Below are 21,365 nucleotides of genomic sequence, written 5' to 3' on the forward strand. Positions count from 1 at the left end.
TTTAAACATGACAAAAAGATATGTCACCACAAACAGGTGTGAAGTCAATGAAATTATTGAGTAGTCATGACTTTTCTTCTTCACCTATTTGTTTCTCCCAGCTTGCATTAAGAAATAGCCACTGTTCTATTATCACGAAAGGTAACTGAATAGTTTGGGCCTGTACAAAAATTTCTTGTTCAGTGACATTTCAGCTAGTTGTTCTCACAATGTTGCATTGTTCCATACCTTTCTTGGAGAACAAAGATGGCGTCTGCTGTACAGGTACAGAAGAATTATGTAGCTTTGGTCTGTCTGTGTGGCCAAAGACTCCCAGAGAATACCTCACAGGACATGTGAGGTCATGTGTTTAGAAACATGGTCAAAATTTAATGCCAAGGGGAAGATATTCAGCTGTGATGCAATCAACAACTGTTGTTTTTGCAGTACTTATTAAGGTGGGGGCTGTGGATCAAGGGTAATGCTAAGGGAATAGAAGGCTCCTTATGGGGTTGACAGACCTGGAGCTAGAATTTGAGGAAGAAAACAGATGTGATCTGGAGGTCAGGAGAAGTAAGATTGTTGAGATCATTCAGCCTGGTTGGGTGAAAAGCTTAGACTGTGGAAACACTGTTTGTTGGGGCTGACAGGTCTGGCTCATGTTGTAAAATGGGTATTTTTAGCTTACTTAGGAAAGTTGCCTCTCCTTTTGTAGTCTAAAAGTCACATGTTGTGACACATGAGTTCATGAGTTCGCTAAAATGATGATAGGCAAATCATAGAGATTTCTAAGTAAATTTGTATCAACTACTCAGAATATTCAGACAACTACTCAGAATATTACTCACTTCAGAATTTTGCTGAATATATTTCCCAAATTCCAGAGGCACCAATTATGAAAACAGCCCGAAAATATCTTCAAATAACAGGGTCTGCATCTGGCTTAAACATAAAATATGGCATCTCATAGGCACAAAATAGGACTCAAAGGAGTGAAATTTGCTCCTATCCCCTTCCTATCCCTCACCGCTTCCTTGAAAGACGTTTGTGAAAATATGCACTGTCCCTGTTACTCATCCCTGTGCATAAAAAGATGGAAACATATGCAGCACAGGCCTGGGCCTGAGGTCCAGTTACACTGAACTTCTCTGAATCAGCAGTAAAATTTTGTTGGCTCAGAGAAATTTCAACACTGGCAGTCCTGACTAAAACATCTATTTTCCAGGAAACAAAAAGTCCTTCATTCCTGTAAATTGGTCTACTTGGCCTACAGTTAAGTTTCTATTGGAGAAACCCTAGTATGTGTCTTGAGTTTCATTAGCTTGAAGTCTTTGTATAAGTGACTCCTTCATCTGTTTGGCATAAGGAAGAAATAACAAAAGGCCTGAGGGGAGAGGTGGAAAACTCACTTGCCCACCAGGGCCAGGTAGGTGATGGAATGAGTAGAAAAGGCCTAATGTAATAAAATAGGGAGCAGTAGGGACAGCAACAAATTGGAGAGACTATTCCCTGTCAATTTTTCACTAACCTAACATTGCCAGAGAAGATACAAATTTAGACTTTTATATAAAGTGTCCTAGTTATTAAATGCTGGCGGAAAGTGTTTCAAATACCAAACAAAGCAAATAAAATATGCCTATGGGCTAACTGAATATGTCATTGGCTAGTTTGCAATCTCTTTCCCAGAGAGAATATAGTCAGGAACCAGCTTATGATTTGAGTAATAAAGTCAGAGCATCTATTTGGGGAGTTGAGAAATGCTCAAAGGCTTGCTGCCATCCTAAATGTTTTGCTCTGTAACCTGCCACGCTGTCTGAATATTGCACTATTTTAGAGTGACTTCTCTGGATTAACAGGATATAAGAACCATTTTTAACCAATGCAGCTCCTTATAAACAGAAAAATTGCACACCCTCTTTTAATGGCATATAAAGTTGAAAATAAAGTAACTATCTTAATCAAAAATCAAATTAAAGTAATGGGACTAATTCCTGCCCCCCTTCAACCAATTACAGTCACCCTCTGTACTTTCCAGCCTGGAGAAGGGAGAGCCTGAGAGGTGAGAGAGTAAAGCTCCCCTCTCTGACTCGCTTACTTGAGAATATGTGGTAAAGAGGTCAGGTCACCACTTAACACAGACATCACAGAAATCACACTGGGATATGCTTGGTACTGTATGTGTAATAGCAACAAATTAGACATAATCAAATATAAACCAATAAGAGAATAGATGAATAAGACCATACAATGATAAAAATGAAAGCACCAAAACCAGAAATATTTTTGAGATGGATAAATCTGAATAATATAATGTTGAGGGGAAAGATAAATTGCAGAAAGATATAGGCAACATATGACCTATTACAGAGATTTTTTTTTAAAGATTTTATTTATTTATTACTAGAGGGGAAGGGAGGGAGAAAGAGAGGGAGAAAAATATCAGTGTGTGGTTGCCTCTTGTACCCCCTACTGGGGACCTGGCCCTCAACCCAGGCGTGTACCCTGACTGGGAATCCAGTCAGTGACCCTTTGGTTCATAGGCTGGTGCTCAATCCACTGAGCCACACCAGCCAGGACTATATTATAGAGATTTTTAAACACATGCAAACAATTGCTAAGCAGTGTTTATGGAAACAGTCATGTGAAGTAAGAGTACAAAAACAGCATAGAAATGATAAACACCACATTTAACCTCTTAAACTGGGTGCTGAATATATAGGTGTTCCATTGTGTTATTCTCTATACTTTGTTTTATGCCTGAAATATTTATTTTTATTTAAAAAATCATAACTAAAATTAAAGAGATTTAGATTCAAGTGTTTCTGTGAGCTAGATACATACTCTTAACTAAGTCCCACCTCCTCTGTAGGCTTACATGGACCCAGGTATCCAGGTCCAGAGCCCACACCTATATACTACACTTTACTCCCTTGCTTAATCTGTCAGACTGTCTCCCCAACCCACCCCTCTTTATGTTCCCTCTGTATTGTACTCACAGTATGTGCCACTCTTAATGCACATGATCACAGCATTATTTTCTGGCTCCTTCCATGTGTCCATATTTTAGTCTACCTAGTCAAGGTAATGAAGTGAGATATTAAAGCTAATGCGACTATGGGTATTTGATGTTTGTCTTAATGTCCATTTGTCTGTTCTTCATTCACTGTATTTTTTGGACTATAAGACACACACTTTTTTGTTTGTTTGTTTTTCCCCAAAATTTGGGAGGAATAAAGGTTCTTAATGCTGCTGTTGAGTTCTGTTTACATTTACATTGGTGAAATATTATGTTACTTATGTTATTAAATATTTTACCACATTTTTTGCTTCAAAAATTTTTTTCCTGTTTTCCTCTTAAACCTGTGTGTGTCTTATGGTCCAAAAAATACAGTCATTTATTCTGTGATAAATTTATTCTGTGATAAATTTTTAAAAATGTAACTGATTTTGGCCAAATTTGGCTCACTACCAAAAGATAAATCTTGTTTAATTTTAATTACATCTGCCAGCTCAAAAAAGAATAACATATAATAATTTTTAGAACATTTAAAAATTATGTATATATTTTTTCTGAGTATAGAAAGTATAAAGAAATTAAAAATAGCCCTGGCTGGTGTATCTCAGTGGATTGAGCACGGGCCTGTGAGGCAAAGGATTGCTGGTTTGATTCCCAGTCAGGGCACATGCCTTGGTTGCAGGCCAGGTCCCCAGTAGGGGATACATGTGAGGCAACCACACATTGATGTTTCTCTCCCACTCTTTCTCCTTCCTGTCCCCTCTGTCTAAAAATAAATAAATAAAATATTTTAAAAATAATGATTTATAACCCATTGCATAGAGATTACCATGGTTAATATTTAATATTCCTATTTAATTTTTAATATTTCCATATTTAAATTTTTACAAAATTAAATTATATCTGTGCCTTGTTGTTTTTTTTAAGATTTTATTTAGTTATTTACCTTTAGAGGGAAAGGAGAGAGGGAGAGAAACATCAATGTATGGTTGCCTTTTGTGCGTCCCCTGCTGGGAGTTGGCCTGCAGGGAACTGGCCTGCAACCCAGGCATGTGCCCTGACTGGGAATTGAACTGCGATCCTCTGGCTCTCAGGCCTATGCTCAATCCACTGAGCTACACTAGCCAGGTGTGCCTTGGTTTTTGAACTTAATTTATATTATTAGTATTACCTATGTACCAAAAATATAATTAATGGCTCTATGATGTTTTATTGTACACATGTACCAGGATTTATCTAACTATTTCCCTATTATTAGATATTTAGTACCTACCTCATAGAGTTATTTTATATTTTAGTTATTTAAACATTATCATAATTAATAGCCTTGTATATAAATTTTTATGTGCAACTATGATTATTACCATACGATAAAAATCTAAGATGTAGAATTACTGGGGTAAAACTATAGGCTCAAAATGTATTGCTGAATTGCCCTCTAAAAAGTTGTACTTATTTATATTAGCAACATATGAAAGAACTAGTTTTCTCAGTTGTCCTAATGCAGGGTATTATTTTTAAATTTTGCTAATTTGAAAATTGTAAGTCATTGTTATTTTAATTTGGGTTTTAAAATTATTAGTGAGATAAAACATTTTTCACATATTTATAGGTTTTACTTTCCTTGGGAATTGCTTGTGCACATCTTTTGTATATTTTTTTTGATTTTTAAATTTTTAAAAGATTTTATTTATCTTTAGAGGGTAAAGGAAGGAGAGAGGGAGAGAAATATCAATGGATGGTTGCTTCTCGTGCATCCCCTGCTGGTAAATGGCCCACAACCCGGGCATGTGCCCTGACTGGGAATTGAACCATGATCCTTTGGTTCACAGGCCCACACTCAATCCACTGAGCTACACCAGCCAGGGCTTATATATCTTTTTAATATGCCTTTCCTTACAGTTAACCCATTGCCTGCTATATATTTTATATAAGTTTTTCTCTGATTTGTCATTTACTTTTAAATTGTTTTTTCTTATCCTGAAAAAACAGGTATTGGATTTATTAAAATTGGGTTCATGGGACCAGATTATAAACATTAATGTCCTGTATGGCATACATCTAATAAAGGAAAATAAATGTATTAATTATAGTATCTATGCTGAATAAAAAGCTCACATAATTAACATCTGCAGCTTCCAAAGTACTAAATTATAAATTTGTAGAAAGTAAGCAAGGGCCTTTCTCTTCCTTTGAAAGCCTATTACATCTTAGGAAATATTGTATTTTCATTAAGCACCTATTAAATGGGAATCAGCCAGAGTTAACTCTACTATTCAGCGATATGTATCAACTAAAAGGGGGCCTATAATTTTTGTAAAAGAAAATCTTACTGAAACACAGCCATGCTCATTGTGTCCTCCCCGACCCCACAAAACATCCATACCCTCTCCCTTGCCTTTGCTGGCAGAGTTGAATAATTCCAATAGAGAAGTGTGTGTGTGTGTGTGTGTGTGTGTGTGTGTGTGTGTGTAATTTTTTACAATATATCTAAAGTTTTTACAATCTGGCCCTTTACAGAGAAAGTTTGCTGACTCATAACCTAGAGGTTCTCCCTGGCTTTCTACCTTCCCCCATAGTAGATGTACTTGTTTCTGTACTAAATGATCTAATGCCAGCCCACTCCTACCTTAGCTTCTTGAAGTCTGAGGACAGGCCCCACTAGAAAGTAATTAGGCCCAACCAGCTCAGGGTTCTCACTCTCCCATACCCATTCTCTGCCACAACAGCTCTACCTCACCCCCAAACACTGTGTGGTGACAGTGTTGAGTTCCAGGCTGTTCAGAAGCCATTCTGGGCTCTCACTTTCTTACGTAGCATTGCCTTGGGAGATGGAATCTTGGGACTTGCCCAGAGCATGTCCATTGCACTCACTTGTAATGAGACTTTATTCAGATAAATATTGTCCCTTTCTACTTAAGCAGGGAAGGGCTTGTTGGTTTTGCTTCACTGACCAGAGACTTAAGTGAGATGTGATTACTGTGGGAGTGCCCAGCAGGGCTTGGAAGCTCAAATAACAGCTGCTCAGGACTGGGTTTTCCACTCCATGTCTCTGCCCCTAATTTTCTGAGTAACTCTGGGGAAGGTGCTGCCTATTGTTATTCTTCTGGAAATCCAGACTTCTCCATATCCCCAGGTGGGTCTTCAAAACTTTAACAGTATAAAATAAAAAGACTCGGGTCAAACTAACTGACCAAAGAGATAGCTTATTCTCATCCTTGTCCTTTGTGGTGGTCATTGGAGTTATTTCACATATTTCTTGGATCTCTTACTTTTGTGTGCACAATAAGTTTGTACTTCTCTGCAATTAATTGGTAGTTAAGTGTGGTCATGTGACTTGCTTTAGTCAACTAAATGTAAGCCTAAGTGATGTACATTACTTCTGGGTAGAAGGTATAAGAGCTAGTGTGTACTTTGCCATATTTTCTTTTTACATCTGGCATGGTAACGAGCAACATTTGAGCTAGTGATTGCTATATCACCCTGGGTCTCTGAGTAACTACAAATAACAGAGGCCCCTGCTGAGCCACAGTGGACATGGACTATGAGCATGAATATACCTTTGTGTATTATATTGGAGTTGTTTGTCATTGCAGCATAATCTAGTCTACCCTGACTAATATAACTGGAACCTCTACTCAATAGGCCATATGCTACCATTTATAATTCTGTTTCTGAGGACTAATAATATGGGAGAATGCTTTCTATAAATTAAAAAGAAAAGGTAAGATATGAAAATATACTTACCACATCATTATTGTTCTATTTTAAAATGGTTTTATTTTTGTTTTATTTTTTAATGTATTTTATTGATTATGCTATTACAGTTTTCCCATTTTCTCCCCTTCGTTCCCCTCCACCCTGCATACTCTCCCCCATCCACATTCCCCCCATTTAGTTCATGTCCATGGGTTGTACATATATGTTCTTTGGCTTCTACATTTCCTATACTGTTCTTACCCTCCCCCTGTCTATTTTCTACCTACCATCTATGCTACTTATTCTCTGTACCTTTTTCCCTTCTCTCCCCCTCCCACTCCCCTCTTGCTAACCCTCCATGTGATCTCCATTCCTGTGGTTCTGTTTCTGTTCCAGGTGTTTGCTTAGTTTGTTTTTGTTTTTGTTTTAGGTATGGTTGTTAATCATTGTGAGTTTGCTGTCATTTTACTGTTCATATTTTTTATCTTCTTTTTTTAGATAAATCCTTTTAACATTTCATATAATAAGGGCTTGGTGATGATGAATTCCTTGAATTTAACCTTACCTGAGAAGCACTTTATCTGCCCTTCCATTCTAAATGAAAACTTTGCTGGATGGAGCAATCTTGAATGTAGGTCCTTGCCTTTCATGACTTGGAATACTTCTTTCCAGCCCCTTCTTCCTGTAAGGTCTCTTTTGAGAGATCAGCTGACAGTCTTATGGGAACTCCTTTGTAGGTGACTGTCCCCTTATCTCTTGCTGCTTCTAGGATTCTCTCCTTCATTTTAATCTTGGGTAATGTAATTATGATGTGCCTTGGTGTGTTCCTCCTTGGGTCCATCTTCTTTGGGACTCTCTGAGTTCCTGGACTTCCTGGAAGTCTATTTCCTTTGCCAGACTGGGGAAGTTCTCCTTTATTATTTGTTCAAATAACATTTCCACTTATTGCTCTTCCTCTTCTCTTTCTGGTACCCTATAATTTGGATGTTAGAACGTTTAAAGATGTCCTAGAGGTTCCTAAGCTTCTAATTTTTTTTGAATTTTTGTTTCTTCATTCTTTTCTGTTTGGTTGTTTCTTTCTTCCTTCCACACCACTTTTTTGAGTTCCAGTTTCCTTCCCATCACTATTGGTTCCCTGTACATTGTCCTTTATTTCACTTAGCATAGCCTTCATTTTTTTCATCTAATTTGCTACCAAATTCAACCAATTCTGTGAGCATCCTGATCACCAGTGCTTTCAACTGTGTATCTGATAGGTTGGCTATCACTTTGTCACTTAGTTGTATTTGTTCTGGAGCTTTGATCTGTTCTTTCATTTGGGCCTTTTTTTTTGTTTTGATGTGCTTATTACTTAGTGAGTGGTGGAGCCTTATATATTCACCCAGGAGGGGAACCCACATTGCTTCATCATGCCTCTGTATGTGGGGAAGTGAGAGGGAACAATGGCACTTGCTCTTCTCTCTGCCGGCTTTCAGTCTCTCCTGCTTCCCACAAGCAAATTTGGCCTTTCTGGTGCTGATTCCTGAGTGGGTGGGCTTGTGTATGTTCTAGACCCCCTGTGGGTCTCTCTAATGAATTCTCCTATAAGGCTGGGAGTTTCTCTTGCTGCTGCCTCAACCCCCACAGGTGTTTTAAGTCAGTGGTTGAGGCTTTATTTCCCCATGCTGGAGCCGTGGGTTGTGGGGTCTGTCTCACTCCCCAGTTGTTCCTCCTGGTTTATCTGCGTGCTAATGTGGGACTGCCCGCTCCATCAACCACCACTGTAGTCTTACCAGCCAGCTGCAGCCTTGCACACTCTGCTCCACAATCCGGCGCTGGGTCCGCAAGCCACTGCCTTGCCCACCCTGGTCCTCCACCACTGCTTTGCCAAGAGTCTTCTCTGAGTGCCCATTTCTGCCCCTCCTACTGGTCTGGATGAATGTGTCTACTTTAACTTCATGGTTGTTGGACATCCATACAGTTCGATTTTCTGTCAGTTCTGGTTGTTTTGTTTTTAAATTGTCATCATCCTTTTGGTTGTGCAACGAAGCACAGTGTCTACCTGTGCCTCCACCTTGGCCAGGAGTCCTAAAAAATGGTTTTAATATACCTACCACACCTCCTTTCTCCCCTGAAAAAGTAAAACAAAAACATTAAAATGCCCATAATTATTATCTTTATGTTATGGAACCATGTATTGATTTCTTCTTGTATGTTTCCTGAACTTTGTCTATAGTTTAATACATCTTTAACTGTTCCAATGTATCACTTTTAATTACCCACAGATGCTTAGTAGATAAAGAACTAACTTTCTGAAGCCCTTTTAATCACTTCCCCTTGCTGCCTCACCTCTCTATATCCTGTAGTCAGATGCATTACATAAGACTCTTCACTGGGCCCTAGTCAATTTTAAGAAGGGAAACACTATATGCCCTTTCAATGACACCTACCGATGTCTTAGTTGCCTTTCACAGATTTTTAGCCCAGCCAGCCTGGAAGGGATGAATATATACTGCAAGGATGTAAAAGATGAGGTGACTGCACAAGGTCATCTTATAACTTAGGGGTAGGACTAAGGACACCTGAGTCCTTGTATACGGCACATTGCCCTTTCCATTTGTATAAATTATTCTTGCAGCTAACCTTGCTCAATGTGCTACAACTTGGGCTCATGGCTTCCTGCTCTTATACAAGCAACCAAGCCGTCAACCAGTAAAACTGTAGTCGTGGATTCTGATGCCATAGGTATATATCATGCTGCCTTTAAAAAAGATTTATTTTAGTCAACAAGCTGTGGTTTGTTAGAGCCTACATACCTGACTTCCTCATTTTAGAGATAGTGAGATTGAAGCTAAGGGATGTTAAGAAAAACACAGGACTTCTCGTCAAGGTGGAGGCATAGGCAGACATGCTTTGTATCCTTGCACAATCATAAGAAGGATCACAAATAACCTCAAAACAAGAAATACCCAGAACTGTCAGAAAATCAAACTGTATGGTAGTCCAACAACCAAAGATTTAAAAAAGTCATATTCATCCAGATGGGTAGGAGGGGCAGAGGCGGGGAGCCAAGAGGGACATGGTGTGGCGGTGGCTAGGTGGAGGCTGAAAGGCAGCAACCAGCAGAACAGGGGTTCCCACACTCATGTGTGGTGGATAAAAATTGGGAGGGATACCTTGGGAACAAGGGATCACAGCCCTAGGACAGACTGCGTAGCCCAGGCTTCCAGTGCCAGGAAAATAAAGCCTATAGCTTCTGGCTATAAAAACCACTAGGGGTTGGGGCAGTGGAAGAAACTGCTGGTTTCTCAGAAGAGTCCATTTAAAGGGCCCACATGGTCCTAAAATGTATGCAAATCTACCCACTCTGTGAACCACCACCAGGGCAAGAGCTAGAAGGGTGCCAGTCCCATATGGAAGTGGGTGAAGTGACAGGAAATAGGATGAGAGCTGAGCAAGCCTCCAGCAGCCAGGCAGCCGCACTGTCCCCTTGCCAACCCCTCCCCCACATACAAAGCCACAAAGTGGTGAAGTGGGTTACCACACCCTGGTGAATACCTAAGGCTCTGCCCTATATAACTTAACAGGTGTGCTAAAACAGGGAGTCAAAGCAGCTCTGCCTAGTACACAGAAACAGACACCGGGATACCAAAACAAGAAGATGAAGAAATATGGCCCAAATGAAAGAACAGAACAAAACCCCAGAAAAAGAACTAAACCAAACAGAGGTAGCCAACCTAGCAGATGCAGAGTTCAAAACACTGGTGATAAGGATACTCAGAGAACTCACTGAGTATGACAAAAGCATAAAAGAAGTGAAGTCTACACTAAGTGAAAGATAAATTCACAGGGAACCAATGGTAAAGGGAAAGAAGCTGGGATTCAAATGAACGATTTGGAACTCAAGGAAAAAATAAACAATTAACCAGAACAGAATGAAGAAACAAGTGTTCAAAAAAAAAAACAAGGAGGGAATAAGACTCTGGGACCTCTCCAAAAGGTCCAACATTTGAATCATAGGGGTGCCAAAAGGAGAAGAAGAAGAGCAAGAAATTAAAAACTAATTTGGCAAAGGAAATAGTCATACAAGCCCAGGAAGCACAGAGAATACCAAACAAGTTGGACCCAAAGAGGACCACACCAAGACATATCATAATTAAGGTGCCAAAGGTTAAAGATAAAGAGATATCTTAAAAGCAGCAAGAGAAAAGTAGAGAGTTACCTACAAAGGAGTTCCCATAAAACTATTAGCTAATTTCTCAAAAGAGATTTTGCAGGCCAAGAAGAAACTACTAGGAAGTATTCAAAGTGATGAAAAGCAAGGAACTACAACTAAGATTACTCTATCCAACAGAGCTATCATTTAGAGTGGAAGGACAGATAAAGTGCTACCCAGACAAGAAAAAAACTAAAGGAGTTCATCACCACTAAGCCATTATTACATGAAATGTTGAAGTGACTTATTTAAGAAAAAGATCACAACGATGAACATTAAAAGTACAACAAACTTACAACTATCAACAACCTATTCTAAAAAACAAATACTAAGCAAAAACTGGAACAGAAACAGTATCATAGATATGGAGATCATTTGGAGGGTAATCAGTGGGAAGGGGGGGGAATGGGGGTAAGGGTACAGGGATTAAGAAGCATAATTGGTAGGTACAAAATAGCCAGGGGGAGGTTAAGAATAGTATAGAAGATGGAGAAGCCAAAGAACTTATATTGCACAACCTATGAACATGGCCTAAAGGTGGGGAATTGCTGGAAGGAAGGGGAATACCAGGCAGAGGAGGAAAGGGGGAAAAATGGGCAACTATAATAGCCTAATCAATAAAATATACTTTAAAAAAAGAAAAACACAATATCTTGTTATTCCCAGTATAATGCTTCTCATTTATTCAATCATCCACTCTCAAACATGTATTAAGTGTCTGCTATTTTCAAGATTCTGTGTCAGGTAGACTATTTGGGAATTGTAAGAATAAATTAAGTACAACAATAATCATCCAAGATCCATACAATTGAGTGTTGGAGATAAGGTACTCAAAAAACTGTTCTTACTGGCATGTTAAAGTTAAAATAAAAGACACCATCTTTCTATATATCCCCCAGCAACGGATCCAGTCTCTACAGTGTTTTTGTTTGTGTGTTTTTTCATGAGCCCTTTGTCTAGGTAGAGGGGACATAGGAGATAAGGCGGAGAAGCAGGGAGACAGGTGGGATCTGTAGGAAAAGGCATGTCATCCTACTTGGAAAAGAACCATGTGTAACATTACAGGAAAGACTTCTAGGGGCTAGATTATGAGCCATGAATTTCAGGCAAAGGAGATTAGATTTTACACACTGGGCGCGGGTGCCTCAGTCAGGTCTCAGCAGGAAACAGGGTTTACAGAAGGGGTGACAAAGCATTTTACAAGTTTTTACTACTTATAAAGACAGCAGGGTTAGGCAAGATCAACAAGAGATATTGAATACTCTGGAATTAACAAAAGCAGGAAACACTTAACCATCCCTAAGCCTGAAGCAGAAAAAGAAGGGTGCAGTTACCAGAACCCTGGTGAGGACAGCAAGAGGAAAAGGATACCGAAAGGAGCTATGGACTCGAACAGAGGGATAAACTCAACCTGCAAACTGTCTGGGAGGTTGCTGAGGAGAAATACGTCATACCCCAGCCTCACTCTGCCACCCACTGTGATCTCCTTTCTCTCCTAGGCTGAGGAAAAGAGTGGGTTGAAAGCCAGGGGGAAGAGAGCCCAGTGTCGAATTCCACAATGTCATCCTCCTGGGACATGAGCAGCATAGAGCAGGGTGCAGGCGGAGTCTCTGGGAACAAACAAATATCTGGCACAGTGAGGAACTATAAATGATTCTAAACAGGGGAGCCCTGTGAACTATGCTTCAGTAGCACTGAGCTGTCTGCAGTCCAGAGGACGGAGGGAAGAAGGCTCTTGTGATAGGTCTGGAGAGAGAGGTTGAAGACTTGGACTTAGGGCAACAGTAGAGGAGGTAGAAAGAAAGGTTTTGAACCATGCTGCCTCCAAATAGATGAGCTTTTTTTCCTGAAGTAGTTTCTCCTTCACTCCAGTCTGGTTTTTTGAGAAGACTTTTATTTTTTTAAATATATTTTATTGATTATACCATTACAGTTGTTCTATTCCCCCCCTTTATTCCCCTCCACCCAGCACACCCTCTCCCCCACCATTCCCCCCTTTAGTTTATGACCACATGTCTCAAGTTCTTTAGATTCTATCTTTCCCCTACTATTCTTGCCCTCCCCTCTACCTATTTCCTACCTACTGTCTATACTATTTTCTGTACCTTCTCCCCCCTTCTCCTCCTCCCACTCCCCTGTTGCTAACCCTCCATGTGTTCTTCATTTCTATGGTTCCGCTCCTGATCTAGCTGTCCTCTTAGTTTGCTTTTGTTTTAGGTGTGGTTGTTAATAACTGTGAGTTTGCTGTTCTTTCACTGTTCATATTTTTCATTTTCTTTTTCTTATATAAATCCCTTTAACATTTCATATAATAAGGACTTGGTGGTGATGAACTCCTTGAACTTGACCTTATCTGAGAAGCACTTTATCTGTCCTTCCATTCTAAATGAAAGCTTTGCTGGATAGAGCAATCTTGGATGTAGGTCTGTGGATTTCATGTCTTAGAATACTTCTTTCCAGCCCCTTCTTGCCTGTAAGGTCTCTTTTGAGAAATCAGCTGACAACTCCTTTGTAGGTGACTGACTGTCCCTTTATCTCTTGCTGCTTCTAGAATTCTCTCCTTCATTTTAATCTTGGCTAATGTAATTCTGATGTGCCTTGGTGTGTTCCTTCCTGGGTCCAACTTCTTTGGCACTCTCTGAGCTTCCTGGATTTCCTGGAAGTCTATTTCCTTTGCCAGACTGGGAAAGTTCTCCTTTATTATTTGTTCAAATAAGTTTTCCACTTGTGGCTGTTTCTTTTCCCCTTCTGGTACCCCTATAATTTGGATGTTGGAACATTTCAAGATGTCCTGGAGGTTCCTAAGCCTCTCCTCATTTTTTCGAATTCTTGTTTCTTCATTCTTTTCAGGTTAGATGTTTCATTCTTCCTTCTGGTCCACTCCTTTGATTTTAGTTCCAGTTTCCTTTCCATCACTATTGGTTTCCTGTGCATTTCCCTTCATTTCAATTAGTTTAGCCTTCATATGTTCCTCTAATTTGTGACTATAATCAACCAGTTCTGTGAGCATCCTGATCACCAGTCTTTTGAATTGTGCATCTGGAGGTTCGCTATTTCTTTTTTGCTTAGAGTTATCGGCTCTGGGGCTTTGAGTTCTTCTTGAGCCATATTTTGGACTGTTCTTGCCTGTTACATATGAGGAGTGGAGCCCTAGGTGTTCACCAGGGCGGGGCAACTCAGGTGCTGGGTTGTGACGCTGTATGTGGGGGCAGGATCAAAGGAAAGCAGTCCTTTATTTTTTTATCAGAAAAGTAATTTTCCTATTTATGGACTTTTCTCCTCAGATTTGAACCTGTGTCTCCAGAGCTGAGATGAGTTGATGGGACATCCTCAAGAAGCTTCTGGACCTTGGATGAGAATCCTCTGGCCCACAGAACATGTGTGTAATTTTCAAATGCCTTGTATGACCCAGCACTTTAATCTGGAGACTGCAACACAACTAGTCAGCCCATGGCCATGGTGTGCTTAGAGGAAGCAGGCAGCTCTCCGGCTCTCATCTCTGTAGCCTGTGACGGAGTAAGCACTGTTGCACTTTAGAAAATGACCACTTTGGATCCTGGACCCCAGTGAGTGTCCTGAGGCTCCTTCTTGCTGTCAGACTGAAGAATTCCAAAGTAATTTCCAGAAGCAGAGATAAGTGGAAATTTTCATTACAGAAGGGGACAGATTGCCAATAGAGTTATTTTTATATGTTGTTCCCTCTGTATACCGGAAAAACCTGTCAAGACTATCAGCTCACAGATAAGGCTTTATACAAAGTCAAGCCATAATTGACATGTTTTATGGCTTACCAGAATCCTGAATGCATTTGAGTTGTTCTAATTAACAGGAAGCATGTAAGTACACAGAGTGGCCAACTACAAATTGTGGAGAAAAGTCATTGAGCATCTTTGTGATGTCTAAATCACAGAGCATTTATTTTGCCTGTAATGGCACCATGTTGACTGGTGACTTTTTGTTGTTGTTCTAAACTACATCTTTCTTTCCATAAATACTGGGGTTTTTTATTAACCTTGGAAAACAGTGATACACATTTAAAATTTTTGGTATGCAATTATGCTGCAAGGATCTCAGATGAATAGCCATAATGGTCAAAGCCCCAAACAAAGGCTTATTTCCTGGCCCTGTATATGACTTTATTTTTTAAGTGCCATATCAGATTTTACTTTTAAGGTTTAATATTTAAGTACTTTTAAAATTTTAAAATAATTTCAAATTTACCACAAATTTCTAAGTATACAAAGATCTTTTTTTCCCCCTGAACCATTCAAAATATCAGCACTGGCTGAGTTAGTGTGCACTTCTGACATGAAAGAACATTCTCCCATGTAACCACAAGATAACCATCTATTGGGGTATATGACTTTAAACTTACCCTTGAGTAGTTCAGTTTCCACATATGTGAAAACAGCTAGTCAAGGCCTTTGATTGTTGGCACTATAGAAATCCCATTGTGTATATGTCAAGATGGGGTGGGTAACTGGGCATAGCATCAACAGTTTATTCATGTTAAATTTCACATCTGTGATGGGGCCATGAAACTCAAGGCATTAATTGACCCATGAACCATCCATATATGTGTGTATGTGTGTGTGCGCGTGTGTGTATAAAGGGGATTCTTTGGTAATCCCTTATGTGCCAGCCACTCTCCTTTGCTAAGCAGACAGTGCCCGGACCCTATCAGAGCTGCAGAATGTTTTTCCTGAATCCTACTCCTAAGGGATTTCCAAGGAATTTCCAGCCAAGTTATACCAGCATCAGTTTCAAGTCCCATGTACGGGCTCTGCTCTACACAGAACACCTCCTTTCTGGGACCTCACTTCTCCCTGGCAAAATTCTATCCACCCTTCAGATGCGAGTTCTGCCAGTGAATATTTTCTGATTTTCCCCAATATGAACTCTTACTTTGGGCAGAGCAATGTTTTCTCTGTTCTTCTCTGGAGAGCTTCTTTCTCAGTTTTAAATCATGTGCATTTAATCACTTGTTCTGTTTCCCTCTTGGAATGTAAGTTCCTGGAAAGCAGGGAAATTGTGGGATTTTGTCATTTGTGGGACATCTTGTATGTGATAGATACCTCATGCATGATTGGCTATGAGAATCATTATAATATTGTGTATGGCTACACTTTTTTATCTCAATATGATTGGTTAAAAAGCATATAAATGGAATATAAATGGCCATCTTTAAAACAAAAGAACTAGATGAGTTTTAAGTAAAAAAAAAAGTACCTTTTACAGAGGAAGCAAAAATGGCATTTGGGAGAGTCTAAGGAATTGAGAAAGAGCCTACAAACAAAAATCACCTATGATCTCATCATGCAAGCAAATATATTTTCACTTTTGTTGTCAGTATTTGTTCTTCATCCAGACATGTATATAATTTCAGCTATAGCTGTAACATGTAATCTTCTATCCTGTTTTCAGATTTGTCATTGTATCATAAGCTCACACCTATGTTGCTGACTGGTCTTCCTAATTACCATTTTTAATGATCCATGATGATGAAATCAAATTGGGCCCAAACTCCACTTAACACCTGGCCACTATACACTATTCTTTCCTTATCTGTGGAAGATGCCACGTGGATGCCTGAAACCACAAATAGTGCTGATATTTACCACTTTTTTCCTACACAAACACAACTATGATGAAGTTTAATTTATAAAGTAGGCACAGTAAGAAATTACAACTAAAGTATAGAACAACCATTATTGGAAACACCAGATATCAAGATGAATGGAAGTCCTACAACTACAGAATTGAAGAAACCACATTGAGACTGGTAAGAGGGGGTGCAACAGGCTGGTCCCACATCCACATATGGCCAGTAAAAATTGGGAGGGATATCTGAGGAGTGAGAGGTCCCAGCTCCACAACATGCCCCCCATCCTAAGGTTCCAGTGCCAGGAAGATAAGTCCCCATAACTTTGGCTATAAAAACCAGTGGGGATTTAGGTTTTGGAAGACAAACTGCTGAACTCCCTGGCAGTTCCTCTTAAAGGGCCCATGCCCAAACTTACTTGGACTCATTCCCTCTTGAGCTCCAGCACCAGAGCAGCAGTTTGAAAGGCACCAGAGGCATATGAGAAAGAACTGAAGTGTCTGACATCAGGGCAAGAGCTGGGGGACAGCTTTCTCCAAGATAGTACTGCTGGCAGAAGCCATTATTCCTTCTCTGAGCCCTCCCCACCCCCCAGCTCCCCCACAGAGCCAGCAGGTGGGTGACATTTCTGAGTCTCCATTAACCTTGTTCATACTATTTGCCCAACTCTGGTGATTCCCTGAGTCTCTATGCCACCCAATTTTCAGGCCCACCCAAGCTGTTTCCAGTGGCTTTTCCATACAGCTTGTCTTGGCTCATGCTTCAGATTTTCCTAAATCCTTTCACATAAGCAGCATCTAACCTTAGAAAGCCCCATACCTCTTGATAAGTGGTCCCAGGCTCGACACTAGAAGCTGCTGGTTTTGGTAAAGCTGCTGGTTTTGGTTCATAGCTTGGCCTCACTTGGGCACCTCTAAACCCAGCAAAAGTAGCAGACATTTGCAGATTGCTTTGTAGCTTATGCCAGGTAGACTCAAACAGAACACAAGCAGTGGCTGACCTTGGCCTGCACCTCCCAGGAAGCCCCAGAGCCAGCATACCCAGGAGATAGACACAGACCATGTGAGAGCAATACCACCAATCACCTCCACAAGTGACACACTCAAGAGGTAGACTCAGCAGGAACCAGAGCCTGGCTAAAGTAAGTTCTGCTCTGGAGAGTGGGCCCCTGGGCAGTTGATTTTCCACAGTGGTCAGAGGTCGGTGGCCAATGGTCACAGCCAGTCCTTGCAGCTGATTGGCCTGGGTAAATCACTCCCATTGACCTGCCAACAGCAATCAAGGCTTGACTACAAGAGGATGGTGTACACAGCCCACACAGTGGGTGCATGCACCTCAAGTATCCAGCTTGGGTGATAAGGAAGGGTGTGCCACTGGACTCTGCAGGAGGACACCTACTATAGCAGCTCTGCCTAACACATCAAAACAAAAACAGGGAAGCTGCCAAAATGAGGAGACAAAGAAACATGGCCCAAATGAAAGAACAGATCAAAACTCCAGAGAAAGAGCTAAACAAAATTTAGATAAGCAATCTATTAGCCACAGAGTTAAAAACAATGGTTATACGGATGCTCAATGATCTCAGGAGAAAAGCAGATGAACTCAGAGAGAACTTCGACAGCACAAAAAAGGTCATGGAAACCATGAAAAAGAACCAGTCAGAAATGAAGGATACACTAACTGAAATGAAGAATAATGTATAGGGAATCAACAGTAAAATGAATGAAGCCGAGAATCAAATCAGTGTTTTTGGAATATAAGAAAGCAATATAAAAATACCCAATCAGAAAAACAAATAGAAAAAAGACTCCAAAAAATGAGGATAGTGTAAAGAGCCTCTGGGACAATTTCAGGTATTCCAACATTCACATCACAGGGGTGCCAAAATGAGGTTAGAGAGAATGAGAAATTGAAAGCCTTTTTGAAAAAATAATGACAAAAAAATTCCCTAAAATGGTGAAGGAAGTAGACATACAAGTCCAGAAAGCACAGAAAATCCCAAACAAGGTGAACCTAAAAAGACCCACACCAAAACACATAATTAAAATCACAAAGGTTAAAGACAAAGAGAGAATCTTAAAAGAGAAAAGAAGTTAGTTACCTACAGTGGAGTTCCCATAAGACTGTCAGCTGATTTTTCAAAAGTAACTTTGCAGGCTAATAGGGATTGGCAAGAAATATTCAAAGTCATGAAAGCAGGGACCTACAGCAAAGACTGCTCTACCCAGCAAAGCTATCATTTAGAATCAAAGGGCAGATAAAGAGCTTCCCAGGCCAGAAAAAGCTAAAGGAGTTAGTTCATCATCACCAAACTATTAATATTAAATGTTAAAGGAAATTATTTAAGAAAAACATGATCAAAACTGTGATCAATAAAATGTCAATAAGTACATATCCAAAAAACAAAATAAGCAAACAAACAGAACAGAAATAGACTAATAAATACAGAAAGCATTTTGATGGTTACCAGATGAGAGGAGGGTCAGAGGAATGGGCAAAAAGGGTGCAGGGATAAGAAGTACAAATTGGTAGTTACAGAAGAGTCATGGGGATGTAAAATACAGAATAGGAAATGAAGTAGCCAAAGAACATATATGCATGACCTATGGACATGAACAATGGTGTGGGAATTGCCTGAAGGGTTGGTGGGGCTGGGTGGAGGTGGGTAAAGGGGAAAAGATTGGGAAGACCATAATAGCATAATCAACAAAATGCATTAAAAAGAAAGTAAAACAACAATTATATCAATATACTCTAATAAAATTTATGTGAATGCAGTCTCTCTTGAAAAGATCTTATTGTTCGCTTTTTTTCACTTAAAGGAAACATTTTACAGGTTTTATTTGGCATGTCCTAATTTCCATCATCACATCTCTTATTCGAGGGCTGTTATTAAGTAAAATAAGGTTACTTGAACACAATTACTGAGGTACTATGACAGTAAAATAAGGTTACTTGAACACAATTCCTGAGGTACTATGACAGTCAATCCCATAACTGAGATGGCTACTAAGTGACATATCAGCAGGGAGCAAATACAACAAAGATACAATGGACAAAGGATTAATGGATGTGACAGGAAATTGCAGGTCAGGGTGACATTTTATCATGGTACTCAAAAGGGTTCACAACCAAAAACTTATGAAGTATTTATGTCTGAAATTTCCCATTTAATATTTTCATACCATAGATCACTGCAGGTAACTAAAACTGTGGGAAGTGAAACCACAGATAAGGAGGACTATCGTAAGTGCCTATTTTGACCAGTGGACCACATTGGCACTTGGGTGTTCCTAAACATTAGTGTCATTTCAGAGTAGTGCTTAGGAATCCCTGAAAAGTCTGGGTATTTCCACTTCTCCCAATGCATAGACACCTTAGTAAATGACTTCAAGCCCCTTTGGGGATGGCTTGGAGGAAGATCTACCATAAGTCTCTGTGGCATAATTGCAGGGTCCTTTCTTAAGGGGTCCCATCTTTCTCTTCAACCAGATCAGTTCAGATCTGTGAACCGATAAAGTCCAGGAATTGAAAAAGCTTTGATTCTCAGCTGTGAGAACTCAAGTCAGATTTCTATTCCATAGATCAAATAATGCTTTGGTAGTCTGGCCATATGTTTAATTGTTAGGGTCAGTTACCACCAGAGACCCCTTTGAGTAACAAATTCCAATTGTCACTCTGGGACTTCATCTTACCCACTGAAATCAGGAAGCCCATCTCAATAGCAGCATTCCCCACTATCATCATTGGCCTACAGAAAACAGCCAGCTGGAGATATTTATAATTGCTTGGCTCTCTTGGTAATGCATTTCTCAGTGCTTTGGTGAAGGGAATATTCCTTGGACACTTTTAGAGCCTAGTGGGGTAAGGAAAGATGCACAGGTTACACATGATAAATTACTCCGTTATTTATACCTCTCTAACCCTTTAGAATTCTTCCTGTACATTATGCCAGAGAAATTCTGTCCATTGAACATCATTGAATATAGCCTACAGTAGAGCACAGGTTTCAGGCAACTAAGTAAGCCAATAGAGCCACCCCTATCTGTTTAAGAATACATGTGTTTCAGCTAGCTCTTGCTGTATAACAAAACTTAGTGGCTTACATTTATCATTTGTGTTTTTATGATTTTATAGATTAAGCAATTTGTGCTGGGCTCAGCTGGTGGGAGTCATTTTTGCCTTACATGGGCTTGCTTATGCATTTGCAATCAGTTGACAGATTGGCTGGAGGATGCTGGTCTTAGATGACTCACATGTCTTAGAGCTGGTTCAGGCGACTGGCTGAGCCATGTGTCTCCATCAGGTTAGTCTATTCTTCGACATGAAAGCTGGTCCATACATGGCACAAAAGAGGGCAAGCCCCAGTGTGCAAGTGCTTTTCAGGTTTCTGTTGGCATCACATTTGCTAATGTCCCATTGGCCAAAGAAAGTCAGAGAGCCATGTGGGAACCAAAGTGGCCCGATTCCCTGGGGACTATTACTATAACAATCTGTCATAGCATTAAATCCAAAAATCTATGAAAGCTGTATTATATCTAGGTTCCCTAAATTTGGCCCCAACCCAATGTTCTGTTCTGAGGGTATCTAATACCCTTAGAATCCATCCACATGTATATGAGCTAGGTTTCTTCTAATATAAGTTTAAGAAAGGAGGGGGGTAAGGGAGGAAAGAAGGGGAAGGGCCTAGTTGAAGAACAAATACAAATGACCCATGGACGTGGACAACCGGAAGGGGCTTGACTGTGGGAGTGGGGGATGGGTGGGGCAGGGGAGCACAATGGGGAAAATCGGGGCAACTGTAAGAGAACAACAATAAAAATAATAATAACAAAATAAAAAATTAAACTTGGTGTAGAAGAAAAAAAGAAAAT

At 40.0% G+C, this 21,365-nt stretch overlaps 1 protein-coding gene across 5 annotated transcripts in view; it reads left to right on the plus strand.

Moving 5' to 3' along the window:
- Positions 1-16,754, plus strand: part of PDCD1LG2 (programmed cell death 1 ligand 2) — a 100,602-nt gene extending 83,848 nt beyond the window's left edge. For all 5 annotated transcript variants that reach the window (XM_037036335.1, XM_037036334.1, XM_037036333.1 and 2 more), the window contains one exon: positions 14,174-16,754. In XM_037036335.1, coding sequence (XP_036892230.1) covers positions 14,174-14,179 — 6 coding nt within the window. In that variant the 3' untranslated portion in view covers positions 14,180-16,754. The remainder of the gene's footprint in view (positions 1-14,173) is intronic.
- The last annotated feature ends 4,611 nt before the right edge of the window (positions 16,755-21,365 follow it).

The sequence above is a fragment of the Sturnira hondurensis genome, unplaced genomic scaffold (assembly GCF_014824575.4).
Source record: "Sturnira hondurensis isolate 20B ecotype Veracruz unplaced genomic scaffold, ASM1482457v3 Scaffold0022824, whole genome shotgun sequence".
Classification (NCBI taxonomy): domain Eukaryota; kingdom Metazoa; phylum Chordata; class Mammalia; order Chiroptera; family Phyllostomidae; genus Sturnira; species Sturnira hondurensis.